At 38.1% G+C, this 23709-nt stretch overlaps 1 protein-coding gene across 6 annotated transcripts in view; it reads left to right on the top strand.

Annotated features, from left to right (window-relative positions):
• SSBP2 (single stranded DNA binding protein 2) overlaps window positions 1-23709 on the top strand; it is a 193538-nt gene that overhangs the window by 40925 nt on the left and 128904 nt on the right. For all 6 annotated transcript variants that reach the window (XM_074932434.1, XM_074932433.1, XM_074932432.1 and 3 more), the window contains exons 2-4: window positions 1081-1153; window positions 7068-7129; window positions 8775-8859. In XM_074932434.1, coding sequence (XP_074788535.1) covers window positions 1081-1153; window positions 7068-7129; window positions 8775-8859 — 220 coding nt within the window. The remainder of the gene's footprint in view (window positions 1-1080; window positions 1154-7067; window positions 7130-8774; window positions 8860-23709) is intronic.

Raw genomic sequence — 23709 nt, 5'->3', positions numbered from 1 at the left:
CAAATAAGAACAGTGGTGTATCACAAAGTACATGCGAATACATTTTACTTCTTAAAAACAGTTCAGCTAGCAAATTTAAAAGACACACGCCTGACTTTCGTTTATATTCTTGGACTGTGAAATGTTTTATAGGCAATTTCCAATCATTATTATTAAATCATTCTTTTAAACAAGATTTCTTTTTGAAAGACTTGAAACATGAAGGCAGATGGGAGCCTCTGTGTAGAGTCAGCTGAGGAATACAAGGTGTTACCTCTTTGGTTTTCTAAGTCAAATGTCGCCTACATAGGCTGTATGAATGGAAGTTGATGGTTGTTACTGCTGCCCTGTTCTTGGGCTGCTGAATAGGGTTTCCCAGCCCAAGTGTGAGTCATTCAGGGAATGACTCTTCTTTCTGCACTGAGATTCTTATTCTAGATCTTTGGGCTGAGTTGGAGATGTGCTTGGGTGCTGAAGATCACTTTTTGGAAACTCCTTTGGGAGCTTTGACAGTAGTTTGTAGCTCTGTTGCCATCGGAGCTCCTAGATGCGCAAGTCTGAATGAATCTAAAAATCTGTTTGCACTTCTCTTGAGAGATGTGGTTGTACTGCATGCCGTGGATAGATGACGGGATCATTTTTGATGCAGTCTGGAGTTTGTATGTTCTTTGAATAAACACAGATTACTATTGTTGAAGTATGCTAACAGCTTGACACATTCCACATGTAAAAAAATTTGAACTGGAAATATAATTGGTGTTGCTGTAAGAATATATCATATTTAGAAGAAGCATGGTATAGAGCGGGCAAATACAGACCGGCAGTGGGCGCTTGTCTGAATACCATTAAAAATTTTGACATTGAGTAATTTGGGGTTTAATAATAATTAATTAACTACTATTTAAACACCTCAGCCAAGACTGATCTACATGTCTAGTTTAAAAATTATGGTATAGGTTATAGATTTGACATGTTCAGTATATAGTGGTTTGTGAAAGGCAATAGAGTGCACCTCAAATTTGTGATAATCTCTTGTTTCTAAAGAAGAGGAGCAAACAAATGCACAATACTAAATACTGTGTTTTTTTGTTTATTTTTCAGATTAGCACTGTACGTATATGAATATCTGCTCCATGTAGGAGCACAGAAATCGGCCCAGACGTTTTTATCAGAGGTATGTTTCCCCATCCTTTTTCCCTTTGCACAGCTTTCCAGTGTGTGCAGGTGAAATACGGACACATTGGTCTAGAATAAAAACATCAGTGACAACTTCGAATATCTGTTTACATTGATCAGCATAGATTTCTGATTCTGTGGGAGCTGGTTTGCCATGTCATTTAACTTTGCATAAATAATTTTGCTGTGATTTGTTATCCCTATTCTGTGATTTGCTACTACACTGAGGAAAGATTAATCTATTTTCTGTAATAAATGTGCATGTTAGAAAATGGATCAATGGTAATCCTTTTTTATGACCTTCTAATTTATTGTTGATACTTCCAACCATGAAGACGTACCCTTCCAAAATACAAACAGCAGTCATGTATTTTACATCCTACTGTCATACACTTGCAGTTCTCATTCTCTTAAGCAGTGCTGATGTCTATGTGTATTCTTACCATGCCACTAACCACTTCCCTTCTTTTCATCTGGCAAATCAATTATATCTACAACCATAATTACTATGCTGGTGATGACATTTTGGAGGTGGGAGAGGGATGGATGGGAACCCAGAGCATTGTTTGTGGTGGTTATAGAAAATTCATGTAGCAGAGATAAGGAAAAGCTGTAGAATTGTGGTAGTATCAGTTTATGTTTATAGTAAAGTATGTTTTTGACAATTGTTTTTTCTCTTTGGTAAAGCAGTGGAAAAATAAGAGATAAAATAATAGAGAGTATCATCTTGGCTTTCCCAAAACAGCTGTCATTTGTAAATAATACACTGTGCAAGATCCATTTTGCTCATTGTGTTTTTATGATATATTTCCAAAATGAGCAGTTGGCAGAAGTATAACTGGTATGACATTTAGATTTCTAGAAAACATTCAATACAGTGTCTTGAAACTTAGCTTTTAAAACTAATTTAGTCTTGGGTTATAGAGAAACTTTCAGGTCTAAACAAATGTAATATGACAATATATCAAATCTTTCAAATTAAGAGTGATACTAGCCAATAGACAGTAAAGATGGGGCAGGGACAAATAATAATGTATAGAGTTGGTATGAGGTGTCTGTTAGATTTCACACAAAGCTGTGTGTTTATTTACCTCATTCATTATCAGTGCAGAAGGGTAAATACTGACAGTATTTGTGAGTGGTTGTATGTTGAACCAGAGGCAGTTATCACTGATACAGAAAAACCTGGAAGAAATTATATTTGGATGGACAAGTGCAGACTGAGAAATCTTTACACTAATACAGCTAGGAGAAAATAAATTAAAATGCAGGAGTTAAACAGGAAGTGGTAAAAGCAGCAGAAAAAAAAATGGTAGTTGATTGTGTAGTAGACAGGTCGTAACATTGTAATGCCCATTCAGTCCTGGGCTGTAAACCACAAATAGCTACCCCAACCCTGTAGCCCATGTGAGTCAGCTTTTTTTTGTTTGAGTATTGGCATATGGGATGAAAATAAGAGAACATAGTTGAGACAAGCGCAAAGAAGTCTTATAGCGAATTTATGATGTAGTGGAAGTTACAACTTTCCATGTGTTTTTGTCTTGTCTGGCTCAGAGATGATAAGAAGCAACTGCCCTGTTGCTATGAGCTTGTTTGGAGAGTATTTCAGGTGTAGGAGACACCCAGGTGGCACAGGAGGAAGTTTATATTGGTTTGGTCTCTCCTTACAAAGCATGGCTGTTTGGGCTCAATGCCCTCTCTGCTCTAGCAGTCTGCACCTGCCAGGATTGTTTAGGTGGATTTTGTTAAAGATTAAATAGTTCCAAGCAGCAATAGGACTCAGTGTTGGGGCATAAAAAATGTAAGCATACATGGATTTTTTGAGCTATACAGCAATCAGTCGTCTCATATATATATATATATACATATACATATATATATATACATATATAATGTATACATGAAATTAAGAGCCCTTCCTTAAAGATCTACCAGGGAGCGTGACTAAGAGTAATGAAACAAAATTAAGAAAATTTAAGTTGGTTATCATGGAATCCACTCTGCTACTACATAACTTAGAGATGGTGGTCCTAAACATTCCTATATTTTTGTAATGCTTTATGTCCAGTTTGGATTTTGTAGAACTGATCCAAAAGTCAAAGAGCTGGAGAAACTGTGCTGTGAGGTAAGACTAAAGGAGTTAGGGCTTTTTTTTCCTGGGTAGGAGAAGGCTCAGGTGGGACATCACACTGTTCCAGTACTTGAAGGGTGACTATGAAGAGAACAAAGGCTTTCCCTTCATAAGGAGCCATATGGAGAAGACCAGGGGCAGTGGGTACACGTTGCACAGAGAGGGATTTCATCTTCATACAAGAAATAATTGTTTTTTTGATAGTAAGAACAGTCATTTGCTGGAACAGCCTCTTCAGGGACATGGTAGAGTGCTCATCACTGGAAGTTTTCAAGATGCAACTGGACAGAGTGTTAGATAATCTCATGTGGGCCCCTTTTCCCAAAAAGGACTGTACCACATGATCTTTCGAGGTCCCTTCTAACCTGATCTGTTCTGTGATTCTATGATTCTATGAGTCAGTAAGGTCTAGAAGGCCTCTGCTGATTTTTAAGCTACAAGGTGAACTGTGCTTTGTGGTACTTGTTGAGTACAGCCTTCAAAGCTTCATTGCCTTCATCTCTAAAATATAGGACCTCACACTCATCTAGCATTTTCCTGGATCTCGTGATAGCAGAGACCTCTTCAGTTTATTGGCTATAACTATTGTATCTTGGTCTGCAATTTTACTTCCTTTCAGGAGACATGGCAGGAAGTTGTGGGTTGAAGTGACTCAACAGCTGTTTCATACCTGTTCATCATACTATTGGCAAAATGGCTAGGAGCTTCAGCTTTCATCAAAACTGTGTCATTGCTGATGAGGGTTGAATAGAGCTATTTAGATGGGGTATGCACCTTTTTCAAACAAAAGAAGCTGTTCTTATCCAGAACCCTTTGGTGTCTCAGCTGCTACATTTTCCTTGAAGAACTGATCCTTATCCCATGTATTTTCTATCCTTGAAGTTAGGTAGTAGCCTTGGAGGAAAAATCCATTACCTTGGCTGGACCAGGAAGGTGGGCATTTCCCAGTTAATCAATCACTGGCTATGAGCTTCATCAGTACAGTCAGCAGTGAAGGCATTTTTCTAAAATTAATAGTTCTTTATAAATCTTTTTAAGCCTCTGTGGTCAGACAGACTGACATCTGCCATGTGAGACAGAAGTATGTATTTTTTGAAAAACAAAACAAAACACCTTCAAAGAAGTCCCAAACTTCCACACTGACATAGTTTTTACTCTTAACTGAAGGATGTTTCAAGTTCAGGAATGATTTTTTGGTTTGGTTGTATGTTGCATCTCTTCATTGTGCTACCTTTGAAACTTCTCAGAAGTACTGTGTATTCACAGGATCACAGAATTACAAAATTATCTAGGTTGGAAAAGACCTTGAAGATCATCCAGTGCAACCATCAACCCAACATTGACAGTTCCCAACTACACCAGATCCCTCAGCGCTATGTCGACCCGACTCTTAAACCCCTCCAGGGATGGGGACTCCACCGCCTCCCTGGGCAGCCCATGCCAATGCCCAACAACCCATTCTGGAAAGAAATGCTTCCTAATATCTAGTCTAAACGTTCCCTGGTGCAACTTGAGGCCATTCCCTCTTGTCCTATCTCTTACTACTAGGTCAAAGAGACTCATCCCCCCTCTCTGCACCCTCCTTTCAGGCAGCTGTAGAGGGCGATGAGGTCTCCCCTCAGCCTCCTCTTCTCCAGACTAAACCCCCCAGTTCCCCCAGCCGCTCCCCATCAGACCTGTGCTCCAGACCCTGCACCAGCTCCGTTGCCCTTCTCTGGACACGCTCGAGTCATTCAATGGCCTTTTTGGAGTGAGGGGCCCAAAACTGAACCCCAGAATCGAGGGGCGGCCTCACCAGTGCCAAGCCCAGGGGTCAGATCCCTTCCCTGTCCCTGCTGGCCACACCAGTGCTGACACAAGCCAGGATGCCATTGGCCTTCTTCGCCCCCTGGGCACACTGCTGGCTCCTGTTCAGCCAGCTGTCAATCAACCCCCCCAGGTCCCTCTCTGACTGGCAGCTCTCCAGCCACTCCTCCCCAAGCCTGTAGCGCTGCTGGGGGTTGTTGTGGCCCAAGGGCAGCCCCCGGCATTTGCCCTCAGTGAAACTCCTCCAGTAAGCCCTTCCAAGCCATTCCCAGTGCATGTGAGGAGCAGTCATGCTTCGGTAGGGTGTATTTGAAGACCATGTAACACCTTTGTAGTAGCTTTGGCTTTTATTTATATTTTTCATTTTTATTAATATTTTTATCTGCCAGTACTTAAGCAGGAGCTTTTTAGAAGATGCTTTTTATATATTAACTACTGTTACATGGTGGTGGTGGGGTTAAGCCCTGTGCAGTTGGTTCATGCTGGCAGCTTTACCAGCAGAAGTGATAGTGCCTCAAGGTTACCTTTTAAAAATAATTTTTAAACAGCAAAAATTTTTTTGAATAGTAGTATTAATATATTAAAATTACATTTGGTTACTTTGTATGAGTGCAAAGAACATTTTTAGGTGTATGAACTACATATTCTTCTCCTGCAAGCTATTGACAGAACTTGTATGTATATAAATTTCTTAAGAATTGGAGGTGGAAATCAAGTTGCAGTTGAGAATCAAAGTTTTAGTCTCTTTTGGAAAATGCCAGCTTCACCAGTGCCTCTGGCAGTATGAACTATCTATGTTTTCATGTACTTTTATATATGAATCTTTAAATACCTCTTATATTAAGGCTGTTTAAGTGTTTCATTAAAATAATTCTTTTTGTCTGCCATTACTTCTGTCCCTAGAGCAGAATATGGTTTGTGTTTAAACATTTTTTTTCAAAACAAAATTGGACAGGAAATAATGCTATGTGTAGTTGTAACTGGAGGAATTTGAGTGCATGCAACGCCCTAGTTTCCACCCAGTTTTAACATGAGACATCCTTCTGTACAGTGTTGTGTATATTTCTGCAGGACCTCCAGTTATTTGCAACGGAGCTCCTTAAGCAGTTACACGGGCTTTATTATATTCCGAACTATTTAATTTTGTAGTTAAGGACAAACTATGTCATTAATAAAACAGTTGTGTGATTGTAGTTAAGATACAACATTTGGGAAGTATTGCAGAGAGACAGAATGCTGTCACCATGCATTATGTTGTCTGATGGGTTTGCTGATCAACAAGAGAAGTGTGAAATCAAGGGTAGGAATTATTAAACTGTATCTCCTTTGAAAACAGTGTTAAAAACAAACCAAGTTTCCTGGGTGGGAAAGAAGTCACAGCCAGTATAGCCCTTCAGGAGAGGCTGTGCCAGCACAGACAAACCAAACTAAACTAGCTCTGCAGTGAGTAGTGGGAGACTGAGTTTAAACTGATGCTGCTCCTATTTGCCACATTACCTCATAAAGTAAAACACTCCTTGAGGATTATAAAACACTGTCTTGCTTTGGATGTGGAGGGAAGACTGCCACCTGCTGAATCAGTAACATTAGTTCTGTGTCTTCTATGTTAGTGCAAATTGGAAAATCTTTCAGATTATTTTAAAGGTACTTTTTAATACTGAGTTTTGGGAGTTTTTTTGTCATGCATGTTTGACCTTAAAAAGGTGAAGTGATAAAATTGACATCGTTAATAAAATTGTATTCAGAACATTAAAAAAAAAAAATCTAAAATATGCCTTCTTAGAGTAAGAAAAGTTTATTTTAAGTATCAGCTATATTAACAAGTGTAATAAAGTAATATGGCCATCCAGACTGATGATAAAGCTGTTCATAACTACAAAATACTTTCTCTTTTTGCTAGCTGCATGAATTAATTAATGCTTTTTAGGTACAATGACTGTAAAAATGAACAACTGTTTTTATGGGTTTGTTTTAGATAAGATGGGAAAAAAACATCACACTTGGGGAGCCGCCAGGATTCTTGCATTCCTGGTGGTGGTAAGTACGAATTTTCTTTTCCTCTGATTTTTAGAATATGTTGATTGCTAGTTCTAGCAGCTGGAGGCGACAAATTCAGGTGAATGTAGCAAAAGGAATGTGAAGATGAGGATCAAGAACCATTTTCTTGTTAAGGAATGAAAGAACGAAATTTGAATATCGAAAAAGATACAGATGTTAGATACAGGAAAATAAGTATTGCATAGTGCATTGATAAGAAAGCATCTTTGAAAGAAAGTGGCCTGTGTTTCTTTCTTCATCACCTTCCAGTAAATTATGCATTTAAGAGATCATTCTATATAACCTAAACAGAGATTATGCATATAGATGTGAGCTCCCTCAGTCTACATTCTAGATTCTAGTCACAGGAAGAGCATATGAAAGTAATTAGCTGAACCCAAGCTACCAGCCTTTTTGAGAGGCAGTGTGCATTAGCATGGGCTTGGTGCTCCACTGTCTGCGTTTACACAGTGTCTCTCTGCTCAGAAGACAGGTAGACATGGAGTTGACTCATGATTTTTAATGCATGATACCATTTGCTTATAAATACTGGTGTGCACAGACACATCTGTGTGTGTAGAATTCCCAGGGAGAAAAGAGTGCTCGTAGTCACTGCTATTTAGCCATGGTATTTATTAGTTGTCACATGATTTGACTATGCACAATGTGCTTGTGTTTGAAAGAATACAAAATTACAATGAGTATGTCCAACTGTCAAGAATGCAAGAATTTACAAGTTTTAAAGTGGTCCCATCTGAACCCAAGTTATTTGGACAGCTGCATGGAACATAGCATATTCTTCACTGAATTTTCTCTCATAGCTTTTAGCTATGTGACAGAAACCTGGCAAGAAGACCATGACCCTTGTATCTCTGATGTCTGTATTATCCTTAATTTTGATTGTCTGCAGCAGAGTGCTCAAATTTTCCATAATTCCTTGTTATGGTGCTGGACCAAGTTACAGAGGATTAAGTCTAAATAAAGAAGCACTGTGAAACTCTTAACAAATTTTATTCTTTTAATTGTTCTAGCATACACATGATTTAATTCTGGAAACTTTGTGTTAGAACTGATTTGTTTATAACTCTATCTGAAGGGCGTTGAGGAAAAAGACCAGTGGGGGTCCCATAATTCCCTTTCACTCTTTTGTAACCAAAGAACTACCCGTCTATTTCCTACTCTTGTCCATACACCTGTTTCTCTTGGAACTTTTGTTTAAAGCACAGTATTGGACCTTGGAAGAACTCCCAGTTTTCTCTCCAGTTGCTTGCCTTTTCATGTTATTACAAATCTGTCCCTTTCTGTGCTTTGTGGAAGTTAATTGCAGCAGTTGCCAGAGGGATGAGGTTAAATACAGAGCTTCAGTAATACACTTTACACTCTTAAACCTTGTCTATTAGAATAGCTTCTTGGTCTATACTACAGTGGCATTAAAGGAATACAGCACTGCTTGCCTCAGAGAATCAGATAGCAGGACTAGATTCCTCATAGATGTTTTACAAAATTAAATTCTTTCATAGAAATGTTTTCATCCCTTGGCAAGGAAGTGATATGTATCTTTCTATATATGGTGTGTGTTCACCATAAAATCTACACGAGTATTACAATGCTTTTTTCACCATCTCTGTAACTTCTTAACTTGCAGTGTATTTTGGGATCTCTACTGTGCAGCTCCAGAAAGACGAGAAACATGTGAACATTCAAGTGAAGCAAAAGCCTTTCATGACTATGTAAGTTTTGTGTGTCTTTACCACACTTTCATTAATTGTATGTATAAATGTGATAGAGAAGTATCTCTGCATTATAGTGGCTCAAAAATGCAGGTGTAGTCAGTCATATATAAATAACTCAGCTTTCTGGGAACGCCTTAGAATTAGGACTTTCTAATTCTTTGATTACCCGGTGCTATACGGATAACTCGTGGAAGCCATCTCAGAAATCAAAGTGCTGACTCATGTGTTAATGCAGAACGAAGAATGTCCTTCTCTCATCCCTGACAGGGACACATCAGGGTGGTCACAAAGGCACAGGGTAAATGGAAGCACAGATATGTCCTGTCCAAATACCTGTACTCTGTTGGTGCTAAACAAAAGGCTGTTCAGTAGATGGAATTGATCAGCTGGTTTCTGTCAGGACCGTACTGACTTAAAATGTCATTTATTCTTCAGGTATTTTTGTATCCTGATGGAGGTATTTTTCATCAGTGTAATAAACACAGGCATCATATGATAAGTTAAATGCAAAATCATCTGGGCCAAGAGAACAGAAGAAATACAAGGCAGTGTATTATGCCAGTTTTGGTGCCTTTGAGACTTAGTTCAAAACACAGCAGGGCGTTTGGTGGTGTTCTGCCTGCAAGGACTAATAATAATAAAACAAAATATTCTACGGTTCAAAACATTGCAACAGTTTCCTTCTGATTTCTCCATTCTCATGATGTAAAAGGAGCTGTCCAAAAATGCAGAACTACATTCCAGATTTAGGATGGAATTTGAGTTCCTTCTGCTATGTCAGCTCCTTTCCATCTGGTGATTACTTTTTTACTGACAAAATCCTTAGAAGGCTGACCACTCTTAGTTTATTGTTGCTTTGGGCCACTGATGTAGTCTAAAGAGGGAGTATAACTCTCACGATACAACTCTGAAACCTCTTCCGTTGAGTGTTTTCCAAGCCTGTCTTAGGAATGACGTCTAGTTACTGAAGAAAAATATTTCTACACATAAAATTAGACTGCCATAGCCCAGTGTCTTACAAACAGAAATTTGGGAAATCAGAAATGAATCAGCTAAAAGAGACTATTTTCTGTTTTCTGTTTTTCCATTTTCTGTTGTCATAATCTGATAATGGCTTGGCATCCTACAGTATGTGAGCTAATGGTGATCTTGCCTTATTTGTACTTAACAATGACTTACGTTGTAAATGCACCATCAACACAGAACTGTTTAGCATATTTTACTTACGGACCAATGCCACTTTAATACCCTGTTCTTAGTGGTTAGACTCTGAGGCTAACTGGTAAAGAAGCTTGCACAGTTTTTCACAGTCATCTCTGGGTTACACTGATCATTAGTCATAACAAAAGAAATCTGTCAGAGAGAGGAACAAAGATATACGGAAGTTTTCTACCCACAGAAGTGTTAAGGTCAACCAACTTGGTAAAGCATATTCCTCAACTTAAAAATGAAGTAAGTCTTTCAAGTACAATTGCTGTAGTCTTTTTTACCTGTTCTTTTTTAACTATTTCATTGTCGGAAAAATACAATACTTACCCGTTGTTTTGAATCATTGTTATTAGAGCAAGGTTTAATTCCCCACTAAAGGAGAAATAGTTTTACAAGAATAGTTCATGAGTGCAAGGAATGACATTAGCAAATTAAATTTGTGGAGATCAGAATCTACACTACAATAGTTGTCTTCAGTGTGGACACTGTGCTCTGAAACTATAATTTGCGTAACAAAAGCCAACAATCTGAAATCTGTAAATGTTGTGAAATAATTCTGAAACAAAATGATCAAAATTTTCAGTGAAAAAGAACTTGGAAATCTAAAAAGGAGTGGAGTCTGCAATTCTTTAAACTCATGAGAGTTTCATTGATCAGTAAGTTCACTACTGATTCTACATTTTGAGGTATACTAAGAATTTGTGTAGGTGAATCAAATGAATGTAAAATAAAAAAAAATGTTGTTTAACCATCATCACCCTTTTAGCGTTTCTAACTTCTTCAGGTCTTGGAATATTACATGGCCTTATTTCTCAGTTCTGTCTGCATTATGATGCGTATTGTCATAATTCAAAAAAACAGAGAAAATACTCAAATAACTTCTGTGTGTGATTCAATTTTGTGATTGTCTGAATGTTTATGTTACTGTATAAAGTCACATTCGATGAAGGAAAAATAAAATTATATACTTCTATATGCACATCAATGTTTTAAGACAGGATGAATGTTTATTTTAGAAAGAAATTGGTTTATTTTAGAAATTAATTCACCAGGTATTTCTAAATCCTGTTTCCCCTTAATCTTTTAAGGTGACAGGAAAAGCTAGCTTTTCCATTACTTTTGTCACAATTGGGATAAACTTGTCTAATATCAAGCAAGACTCATGGTATTCCTTAGCATCATACGCTTTTTGCTTAGTAAGACAGTCATTAACATGCATACTCTTGAAATCTTACATATATTTAATACTTTATGAGTGTATTGTGTGCTTATATTAAAGAATATGAGAAATTATTATAAAATACAGCCAGGCATACTTCACAGCAGAGGAAGATAAACATTTATTAAGTGAAATTTTGACCCATGTAGTGTTTTGCCATTGACTCCAGAGAGGTCAAAATTCCATCATCAGTGAAGACCACTAGAAAGCTCATTGCTGGATTCTGTCTTCTCCATCAGGCTGAGGGGTGTGGTAAATCAAAACCCTGTTATCATGCTGCAGGTCAAGTAATTGAGCATTTGTAGCTGTACTGTCATGTCTGAAAACTGCAATTGTAAGTAAAAAAGCACAGAAGGGTTATTTATTAATTCATACTAGCAATTCAGAATTTTTTATTAGGTATACGCTCTACTCCATCTAAGACAAATGACTCTGGCTGAAGGTGCGAGTGGTCTGGTTACACCAGATGTGTCATCTTTAACACTAAGCAGGCTGTATTAGCTTAAGCATATCTTTTCTGTCTTTGCTTCTGTGAAGAAAGAAAGGTTTAAGAATGTTTGGGTGAGGAGGAAAGCACTCGCAGATGATTTAATGATTTGTGAAATACTGCTGCCTCAGTCAACGTAGTTGTGAGTCAGTCTGGAACACACAGAGGTTTGACTCAAAATGAAGAGATCCAGAAAGATTTTTGTTTTTTAAGTTTACTTTAAGTTTTACAGTCTGTTAACTGCAGTTGCAAAAATAACACCATTTGATTCCTTCCGCTCCCCGTCACACCCCCACCTCCCTGAATGCTTTTTTTGAGGGATGATCTTTATCTGATTATTTGCTTTGCCATTAGATTTCAGCATGTGCTTTGGTTGTCATTGAATGCAGTTAAATATCTGCAGCTGCACTTTGTATATCTGCAACATACTTGGGTGAGAAGAATAGCAGGATCCTGCTTGGACTCTGGTGCTGTCCTGAAAAAGAGTAATAATGGAGTTACCTCTAATACCAACTCTGCCTTATCAAGCAAACTGTCAGTCTATGCTACTGAGGATGTTCTTGACTATTTTGTAAAAGAACAAGAAATACTATTTCAGGTAACTTATTTAAATTTTCTGATACACATGTGTGTGCAGGTCTCTGTGTAGTAGCATCCCTGTTCTGTGCAGAAAGGGTTTGGAAGTACAGTTTCATTGTGTTCAGATTGTACTAATACAAGTTCTGATTTTTATCGAGCTAGTGAGAGGAGAAGAATCTTTCATGTCTGACAGCAGGAACATGAAGTGACTCTCAAGGTGGAAGCTGTAAGTGCTTGCAGTACTAACAGTGCTCATCTTAGTGAAAATCCAATAAATAGAAAAGCGAAGGCCTACTCTGTCTTTAAAAGAAGATTTTCTATGTTCATCCTGAGTGAGGTTAAGTATTTGCAAGTCCTTCATACTCTCTAAAAGGATTCTTTTTTTTTTTTTTTTACTGAGATTTGCAATATGAAATGTTTTCTTCTGAGTGAACAAGGTTCTGAACTCGCTAAGTATTTAGATAATATATTTTAGGCTTGAAAAGACATATACATGTCATGAAAGTGTGTGCTGAATCAGGGAGATAGGTTCTGGCATTGAAGTTTCAGTGTGAATTATGTAGAATTAGAAATTATTTACATTTCAGGTAGCTCAGGAAATAAAACTGGTGCTTGTTCACCTAGCCTGTTAATATTGTGGGCATTTCAGTAGCAGGACTAACACTTTTGAAGCAGAAAACCCCATGTTTCTTTACCAGGTACCTATTACGTTTCCTGGAGGAAAACTGCACTTTGAAGTCTTGTGAAAGATCATTTACATGGATGCTCTGAGGCAAAAGTTAGTCTTCACTGTAGAATGGTTTTTTATTTCTTCACAGTTTCCAAAAGAGATTTCTTAATCTCTCTAGTCAAGATCTCATTTCTATGGGTTTTGAACTGAGATCTTCTGATGAGAAAAGCAGGTTCCAGCATGCATCTTGGTCCTGCCTTCTTTCCACTTCTTTACAAGCTGAAAACGTAGTGGGTCGAAAGGGTAAATAAAACATAAACCTTGTGATTCCTCAAAGAATGTATTTTTAGCAGCACCGCTACCAGTGAACTTCTGACTGCCACAAGTGACCATTCTCCTCTTCCTCAGGCCTGGCCTTTCATTCACATCTCTAGACCCTGGGTTTGGAGGGGTGGTTCCTTGGAAAGTTTTTCCTTACAAGATGATTTCTGTACACAACATTTTAGATCTTTTTACAGTCCAGAAGTTCCTGTGCCCCTCTTATTGTCCTTGCAATGGAAATTTTTGCATGTAGTGTTGGTGCAAAGAGGGATCTATTAATTCTCACAAGTAGCTAGAGTAAAATCTTGATTATTTTTCAGGTAAGGTTTTATAGGTGTCTTCTTCACAACTCTTTGAAAGATCACTTTTGGTATGAGTAAGAGTCTCGTGTTTGGTTTTATGACTCCCTAAAGAATGCCAGGTAATTTTTGGGGTATGAATAAAGACACATTCATTGCTCCAGAGACTCCACAGTCTCATAAGCTGGTATCACATTTCCTCCTGACTCGATAGCATGTTTTAATAGTGAGTTGTATGACAGGGAGCTTAGTTTTTACGTGAAGTTTGTAGGGTATATTAGAGACTGTGCTATAATCAGTTCTGTCCAGATTATTCCTTTTAAAGGTCATAGTGATACAAATAATTTTTTTTCTAGAATTACTGGGCATAGAGTTTGGGAGATGGCTGATCTATCTCTTTGTGAGTCTTTCACAAGAGCAACCTGGGTCTCTGCATTTATTGCTGCATTTTATGGGGGAAAAGCCTGCTACTTTCTTCCCTGGACCCATCTTCTTACGGCAGAACTAAGAGAAACTTGCCTGCCCTAAATGCCTCAAATCCCAAAATTTATCATTAGCAGTACTCATAATTTGGCAGGTTATTAATATTTTTAAATCTTTCTTGTATTGAAGATTACCGTGAAAGGCCCGTGAGATGTTCTCTGAAGGCATCATTAAATGTTTGTTGGATGTGACCATAAATCTCCAGCCTTATGTTCTCACAGCATAGTGAAACTGTGTTCTGCAATGAGGACTGCTTTATTATAGTTTCATCAAACTGCATCTTTTAAAAGCCACACAGAACTGCCTTCTAGATGCAGATTTTTGTTGATCTAAACACATGGAAGCTTTCGCTTCTGTTTCATGATAATTTTTGAAAATTTATTTTCTTCTTGTATTCCCCAGGTGGTCTCAGCTCATGTTTAGCTGCAGTCACAGTCTCTTCCAGGCAGTCCATCACAGGACATCCTTCTCTGCCTTTTGTGTATAAGGGATGGAAGAACTTATTTTAGTTGTTGATTTTCTTGCCTGCCTAGCACTGCTGCTGTGATCTGCTGGCTGCCTAGCTAGGGCAGATTGTGCTTCTAGGTCCTTCCAGGTTACTTGCTGAAAATTGAATTCTAGATCTGGTTTGCAGCTGTCTGCATGTTAACTCCATCTGCTTAAAACAAAAAATCAAAACAAAAGCTCCCCATCATCCCAAAGTGTGGAAGAGCAAGAGATGATAAGTACCAAGGCAGGAGCAGGGGACAGTGCAACAGAATTGGCGATAATCTACAAAATGCTGAATTCAGTTTCACTTGTGGAATGAATGCCAGATTGTATTGCCATGGGATCATGAATTGTGTGGGTCCATGATGAATGAGATCTACAGATTTCAGATCTCTGAGCTATTGGTAGCCTTCCTGAAAACTCAGGAGAAACTCTCGCCATTGCTTCCCTCTCTGTTTTTGAGGTTCTCCATGGTCTTTAGAAGCAGAGGTTCCCAGGCACAGTTCTGTAGGTAGGTGTGATTTCCTTTGATCAAGGAACATGTGCAATACAGAATCACAGAATTGACTAGGTTGGAAAAGACCTTGAAGATCATCCAGTTCAACCATCAACCCAACACTGACAGTTCCCAACTCCACCAGATCCCTCAGCGCTATGTCGACCCGACTCTTAAACCCCTCCAGGGATGGGGACTCCACCACCTCCCTGGGCAGCCCATTCCAACACCTAAAAAAATACCCTGCGTAGTTTGTGAGTGGCCTGCTTTGCTCAGTGATGCTCAAGGGCTGTTTTACCAAATGCAGTGCTTCTGATCTGAGCTAGCTATTATTTCTGTATATGAGTTCTGTAAACTTGTGGGAGGCCCCTTATGTGTGTACTGGTCATCACTGTATCATGCACCTTCAGAATATGTTCTTCATACATGTGATTCCTTCTGCTGTGTAGATACTACCTGTGTCCACTTGGAGAACAGGTTATTTGTTAAAACTAGAAAAAAATTAATTTAATGAAAAGCATCTCTTTCCATACAGTCATTATCTTAACAGTATACTTTTTGTGATGGCAGTGTTGATTTTTAAGTACGAATGAAATGTCTTTCTTTACTGTTCTTTTCATTCTGCAGAGGTCATGTCTCACTTCCCGATGTTAAGGTATATGTATAGTGAAACTTGGAGAACAGGTTATTTCTTAAAACCTGGTGAGCTGGTTATTTTTCAAAACTAGAACAACCTTATAAAACCTGGAGAACAGGTTATTTCTTAAAACTAGAAAAAGGTAATTTCTTAAAAGAAAAATTATTTTAAGTGGCCATAGCATTCTTTTTATAAGTAGTATGGAAATGAACATCATCTCCTTCCATACAGTCATTGTTAAAACAATATCCTTTGCTTTTTGTGTAAATAGCATTCATTTTTAAGTATGAATGAAATGTCTTTCTTTACTGCTTTTCATTCTGCAGTGATCATGTATCACTTCCTGGTGTTCAGGTATATGTATAGTAAAATATATTCTTACATATGAAAGCTAGAAGGAGACTAAGGAAATCTGGCATTTGCTTTGAAATTCCATATCTGAACACATTAAGTAAATAAGTAAATCCATATGGTTAAAGACTGCATTGGGTATCCTGGTCTGCATCAAATGTGCCCAGTAGGGCGAGGGAGGGGATTCTCCCCCTCTACTCTCATGAGACCCCCCCTGCAGTGTCCAGCTCTGGGGGCACCAACAGCAGAAGGACATGGACCTGCTCAGGTCCAGGGGACACCCCGAAGGTGATCAGGGGGCTGGAGCACCCCCTGTGAGGACGGGCTGGGAGAGTTGGGGGGTTCAGCTGGAGGAGAGAAGGCTCCGGGGAGACCTTAGAGCGGCCTCCCAGGGCTGAAAGGGGCTGCGGGAACGGGGGAGGGACTCTGGATGGGGGGGTTGTTTACTATGAGGGTGGTGAGGCCCTGGCACAGGTTTCCCGGAGAAGCTGTGGCTGCCCCCTCCCTGGAAGGGTTCAGGGCCAGGTTGGACGGGGCTTTGGGCAACCTGGGCTACTGGAAGGTGTCCCTGCCCGGGGCAGGGGAGGTTGGAACTAGATGATATTTAAGGTCCCTTCCAATCCAAACCAAACCATTCTATGATTAGAAAAATAAAATGAACACTTAATAAATCATATTTTGTGCAGAATACTCTGTTAATGTGTCTCACAAGGTGGTGAGTCCTTGGCCTTCTCATATCTGAGAGTCTTGTATGATGGTATTGGTGGAATTGTACACAGGAAGCTTAACGTCTTCAGTCTCTTCAGCTCTTAAATTTTATTGCTTAGTAGATGTTCTTTAATGAAATTGTGTGGAAAGGATTAATTAAAAGCGTGCTCTGGCCCCCAGTCAGAGTAGGCATCACTTTCTGCAAAACTGCATTGACTTGTGTCAGGATTTCGTCCACATATTTACAGGTGTATCTCAAAATGTTGCATTGTTATTTCCAAGACTATGAAACTGATTTTGTTTGCTCTTCAGAAATTTTCAACATTGACAAATTCGTACTTTCCTTGGATTATAGAGATCCCTTTTGCAGGAAATTACAGTTTTATTTTCTTTTTTGTTTCCTGTTAAGAAATACCCCCAAGAGAATTCTCATTCTTACATTTTCATGAAGAAGGAAGATGTGCTCATTCTGCTCCTACCATCTTCCTTCATCATTCCTTTCCATAAATTATTGAATAATATGATGATTGGATTTGAACTACTGTGTCATAAATGTTAATTGTAAACTCTGTTACAGAGTGCTACTGTGTTAGTTGTAACAACCCACATTTTTTTCTCTTTATAGTGGTAATTTAACAGGTAAATTTGTGCTGTGCTTCTCTTTTAATGTGAGGACCAAGCCATTTGTTTCAGAGAGAAAAAGCAACATTTCCTCCTCGAAATTTCAACACTTCTCCTTTGAGTGGAGATTTAATTTTCTTAGAATTTAGAAGTAAAATGGTTAATTAGTTTAAGTTAAGTGGAAGACTCTGACAGTGTAAGGAACCACCATCTCCCCTGAAGGTAGTTTAGCTCCTCTTTCATAGTTCCCAGAGGGAGGCAGTGGACATGTTGAAAGAGTGCCTTTTTTCTAAGAACCGTTTTATGCTTCATTTCCACTGAAAACAATAGGAGATAACAGCCTTCCTAATGAGGGGAGACTTTCCGGGAATGTTTCGTGCAAAAAATAGTATTTATTCAGAATAGAGCACTAAAAAGATTTATATGCATTGTATATAAAACCCTGCCAAATTTATGAAGTGGGACAAAACTTTGTTTTGCCTTTAGGAAAGGGGTAGTATGTAAAGATTCAAGTAGTTACAGGAGAAGTCAGTGATTTAAAAGATGATGTGGAGTGAACAGGATGAGGTAGAGGTCAAAAGACTAAGGAAGGTGGCTGTAATGCTCAGGCTGCTTTGCAACCTTCCAGAGTAGTTTAGATTTTGTGATATATAGGTAAAATCTTGTTGCAAGATTTTTTTTTTTTTTTAAATGTTGATAGACACACTGTTAAATTGTTAGATGCTTTAGTCTGTAATAGATGTTTCTATGGGTTCACTTCTCTGTGTTTTGAAGTCTAGGGTTTTCTTTATAATTAAAATAAAACCAAGGCACTTCTGCTCTAAAGTTATGACATATGTGACTGCTGGGAAGAAGACTCCACTGTAAATCTTTGACCAGTTTGAAGGATATCTCAGAATACTGCATTATTTTTTTCTGCTTGTTTGTCCTGATGAACAATTGTCAACTTCAACCATTTCTGAGAGTGATGTTGTTAAATGTATCTTGGTGTAAAATTTCATGCAGTACTCCTTATGTATTTGGAATGGAACTCTGGTGGTTCAAATTTTTATTTTCTTTTTTTCATTTGCTATAATGGATTATTTATGCTACCACAGTGAAAGCTGTATTACAGTTTAGGTTTTAAACTTTATAATTTGGAGTGAACTCAAAATCAAGTTTTTAATGGAGAGAGGATATTTTTTCTTTTATAAATGGAAGCACTTCTTACACATATACACATTTCACAACATGCATTTTAGTAATTTAATATACAAAAGTGTAAACCTTGTGCATTTTAGATACTCCCTCAAAAGTTGTAGAACCTTTGCTTCTTTTGAAATTATTTTGATTTTAAGAATGAGAAGATACATCCTATTGCAAGTTTAAGTAGCATGTATTGAGAAATGTCCCATTTTTAAACTTTACGGTTAATAGTTGTATTTAAAAACATTGTATGTACCACTGTTGGCATACGAACCATGTTTATTCATTGCATAGTGTTTTTACAGCACTCCAAAAAGTTATTAAAGGAAGTTAAGTTGTAGCTTAGTAACACTGGGAATGTTAAATTGACTAACAAATGCTCTGAATTTAGAGTTAAAGACATGACATTAATATTTAACACTGATTGTGTGTAATGCTTTATATCAATAAAGTACTGAGCAAACATTTGAACAATAGAGAAACAATGTTGGATTAAAGCCTTGCAACAACCCACTTCTCAGCAGAGTCTTCCTCCCCCTTGGTATTCTTTCTTCTGATGCTTTATTTTCCATATCAGTATTTCATCTGGTGTTTATTAATGCTCAATGATTTAGGTAGCCTTCTATTAAATGTTTGAATTTAGCAGTTCTAGCTTAGCTAGTGCGATTTGTCTCTGAGCTAATTGAGAGAGGGATTTTGAGAACTCTGCAAAGGTCTGTGCCTCCATGTGCACATCTGTGTGTAGCGATACATTTGTCCCCACCAGAAGAATACAGTGCAATCCAGTACTACATGGATGTAAAGCATTTTTCTGATACCAGTATCTGGCTAGATTTGAGGCACTGTGATTTCATGTGTTCTTCTTTAGCCTCATAAAAAGTAAAAGTGAAACTGAGAGTCTTACTTCCACACAATATGCCAAACACGGATTTTGTAATAAGCTCAACTGCTCTGTTAATACGTCTAAGTGAGTCATTTCAGACTTGCTTAACACATTCCTGGAAAAACCAAATACTTATAACTTCCATCTGCTTTCTAATATGATGAAAGATGAATCCTGAAGATCACAAATTGTGGGAGACATGCAGCCCTTAATAAGAACAGCTGAACAACAAATGCCTTATGAGAGGTGGCGAAAAATGAAGTAATGAGGAGGAAAGGCAGGCAAGCCTCTTGAGGGAACATGGATATCCATGGCTGACTAGAACTGTCACATCCAAACTTCAGCCTAAATGTGAAATGCACATTATGTAACATGAGTCAGAGGGAACAGATAATAGTATTTTTGAATTTTTCCACCAAATTAATGCCTTAATATTACAAGCAATTGTGCTAAAATGGGTTCTTGAACTTGCACAGAATGTTTTACTTGAGAAAAATGTTGTACAGATCTGAATATTAGAATATCAGTTTTGCAAATGTCTTGAAATCTTTCTTCTTGTTTTGAAATCTTTGCATTCTAAACATGTTAACCACTGAAAATATGTAAACCTTCAATGTATGCAAATAGAACATCTCATTCCTGTGTATGGTATTGCAGAACAAAACACATGCATGCATGTTTACCTAGAGATAAGGAGATTATAGCATAATCAAGTAGAATCAAAATTAATCTTGAATTAAGGTGAAAATCTGCTTTGCATAGTTTGTCATTGTAGGCTGTTTCATTGTGACTCCTCCTTAACTTAAGTGGACATCTCTGTAGTGCTGTCAGCAGTAACATCCACAAACTAGGTTTATGCCAGTTAGCGAAGATACCTATAACAAAACAAATGCAGCAGTCTGTAACACAAGAGGCTAGTTTGCCCTGCCAAGAAAGTAGTACTCTGCATCATTCACGCCAGAAGAGGTGCATGACCTATCTAGTTTACTCTGACGTAGGAGGAGGAAGACAAAGCTTTTTATAAGGTGTGTGATAAATACTATGTTCTGAGCCATAGAGAATCTGGAAAACATATTCCAGTTCTGCTTTCAGACCTGATTTCTTTAAATGTATTGCAAAACTGAATTTTTAGTCTATGACATGTACAGAATTCTTAACTATAAAATAAAGGAATATAATACGTGAGGTGAGTTTTAATATCTTTTCTAAGAGAGAGTCAGAAAAGCATACGGATAGTATATATGCATATAGTGGAGTGTGATGTTACACTTCATAAATCAGTTTTACATGAGTAAGATTTGCTGTGAGATTTGTAAAGGCAGACACTTGAATCCCTGTGGAGCATGACCTCATTGACTTTATCACAGATCTACACAGATGTTGTGATCTGCCTGTTCAGATCTGATAGCAGGATCAGGGACTTTGGCCCTAATCTAGCAAACAATTTCATGGTCGAGTAGCATTTTATGTGTGAATACTCTCATTAAACTGACATATATATATATATATATGCAGTATCAGGATCATAGGAAATGCTATGAACACACTGGGTCGTTCTTGTTTACTGTCCAATTTTAGAGTTATTTCTCAATATAGAAAGCAGCTATTAATTAATTTAGTCTGGGTTTTTTTCTGAATATTTGTGTGCAAAGAGACCCTTTTCCAATTCCCTCTGTGAAGAAAATCTCAAAATTTCTGTTTATAAGGACAAATTAGTTGAAGAGGGATTCCCTGGACAACTGTTATATATCACTGCAGAAAGCTTTTTACTCCATCCTAGCAGTAAATTTATAATATTCTATTTTCCCACTGTTTTCATAGTTTTACATTATTCTGTGTACAGCAACATGGTGTTTTCTGACTCCTGTTGCCAATTGCTTTATTTTTCTTGGTTCATCTGCTTTCCCCCTGTTGTGATATGGTGGACATGTGTGGGATTGTGGACTTATGGATCACTAGGGTATAGCTCCTACCACTCCTCAGTCAGATCCAGCTGCTGTCTTGGCTTTCACTCATTTAGAACTGTTTACTCACTGCTAGTCGAATAGTTTTATTTAGCATTTGCAGTAACTGCCCTCCTGCCTTGAAAGATAAACAAAATTAAAAATAAACAGCCTCCTGCCAACTGTTCTTTCTCTCACTGTGTGATGACCATTCCTCCAGTGTTTGTGGGGATCTTCTGTCCTCCTTGGTGCTGGAGGGGAGAAAGGTTTCCTCTCACTGTCTGCATGGAAACCTTTTCCTCTAGCATTAAGAAGGAAGTTATGGATCTGTCAGCATCTCGGGTTTCTGTATTCCCTTTGTTGGTGGTCTTTTTTGATGCTTGGCTGTGGTGGGCTTGGAGCTGGGCTGTTTCCAGTATCTAGCTGAATACTATTCGTTCTTGGAGAGTTAATATGGTGCATTTGTGTACATCCATGAATATTCATTCTGGGCTTTGATACAAAGCTTCTTCCTGCTCTGTCAAGTTTGAGGTTTAATCCCACACCTTTTCAACAGTGAGACACATAGGGGAAATTATTTCCTTTTCCTCTTAATAGGAAAAAGGGAGCTTGTTTACATCCCTGCTGTCTTCCCTGATAGTTTGCAGAATTTCTTCTTCCTGGAACAAAATTGGTGGTGGTTTTTTTTTTTTTTTTCAGCACTACAGTTTGTGGGGGATTTTGTTGAAGCTTCTGTTCCCTAAATCATGTTTCTTAAATAGTACAAGGAACTAAGCTTTCATTATTTTTTAGAAATATCTTTTTTAGCCAGCTTGATTGCTTAGAAAACATGACCTGAGTGAATGATGGAAAATGATTAGGTATCAAAAAAAGACATCTCCTCAGTAAAGTTAACATCGCTTCTATTCAGTTTCCTGAAATCCAAATTAGCACAAGAAAATGGTATTGTAGGCATGTCCAAGAGGGTGATTTCAAAGGAGGTCTTTAATAGATTTTTAATGTTCTACCCTGTTACTAGATGTCATCTCATCCCATAGTGGCAGTTCTAGAACCTTTATAATTAATGTACAGGTTTTATTACCACTAAAACACACAAACAAGTGTAACTTGCAGTTCTCTTAAAATATGTGTAGTAATTTTATGAAGTGGAATCTCTAGTTTAAGATTCTTTCAAAAACTACTTTCTGTTACTCAAAATTTTCTTAAACTTGAGTTGTTCCAGCTGAATTGTCTGTCCAAGGTGTCTGCCTGAGGATGGGCACTTTTTTTCCCAGTACCCTTCGGCTGAAGTTGCTCTCTGAGACTTTATAGAGATATCTGTTGATGGATGGGTGGATGGAACGAAAGAATGAAGGACTGAACCTCACTGTGTTCCTTCTGGTGGGATTGTTGCATTTTGTGCGGGACGAAAGGATGAGGTAGCTCACTCACCATAGCCAAAGTAATCTTTGATGATATGATGCTTCTGCATACTGGAAACATTATTAGAGGCTGGTCTACAAACTAAACCCACTGTTTTGTAAATGACCTAAATGCTGTAAATTTGTAAATACCATCCTTGCACTCTTCTCCCTTACCACCCTCTTGTGCTACAAGATGATGCTGGAGGAATGTGCAGCTCAGTCCATCTGTGGAGCAAGGGTCCCACAGAAAATAACCCTGTGCACATAGTTACTGAGTGATTCACCATGCTTACAGGACATTTTTACAGGGAGAGTGGAGATTTGACATCCTCAGCAGTGGTTTGAGGAGAAAGGTGGGTGCCACTACCCTTCCCATGAAGCTGAGTACGAGTGTTTGTCTAGTGGAGTTCTGCTGGGAATGCCTGGTTTCTGGAGTTGTACCAAGAGAAACTGCAGTCTGAGCACTGAATTGCAGAGCTGCTAAAAAAGGGCGCTTTTGGGAAGGAAAAGGAAAGTTAAACAACTACAAATTTGGTTTTAAAAAAAGAGGCTGTGATAGCAGTTGGACATCTCCAACTGGATGGATTTTTCTAGACAGTATTTTTTTATTAAATACCTATGTTCAGCTATGTTGTATTTAAATCCCATGGTAGGCACACAAATTATGTTGTCTGGAAACTTCACATCCTTCCAGAAGACCCTCTTTGATCTTACCACAGTCTTTGAAATGTTCGTCAATGACAGTTTGGGTTAGCCCATATTTCTGTAGATTAGACAGCCCTAACAAACAGTGCCTTTACTGTTGAGTGGCATGGGACTTAAAAACTATGAAGTAAATGGAAGAGAAAAAATTGCCAACTTGAT

Source organism: Athene noctua, chromosome Z, assembly GCF_965140245.1.
Source record: "Athene noctua chromosome Z, bAthNoc1.hap1.1, whole genome shotgun sequence".
NCBI classification, from domain to species: Eukaryota; Metazoa; Chordata; class Aves; order Strigiformes; family Strigidae; genus Athene; species Athene noctua.
The sequence above is the reverse complement of the archived record's forward strand: the minus strand, read 5'-3'. Positions and strand labels throughout refer to the sequence as shown.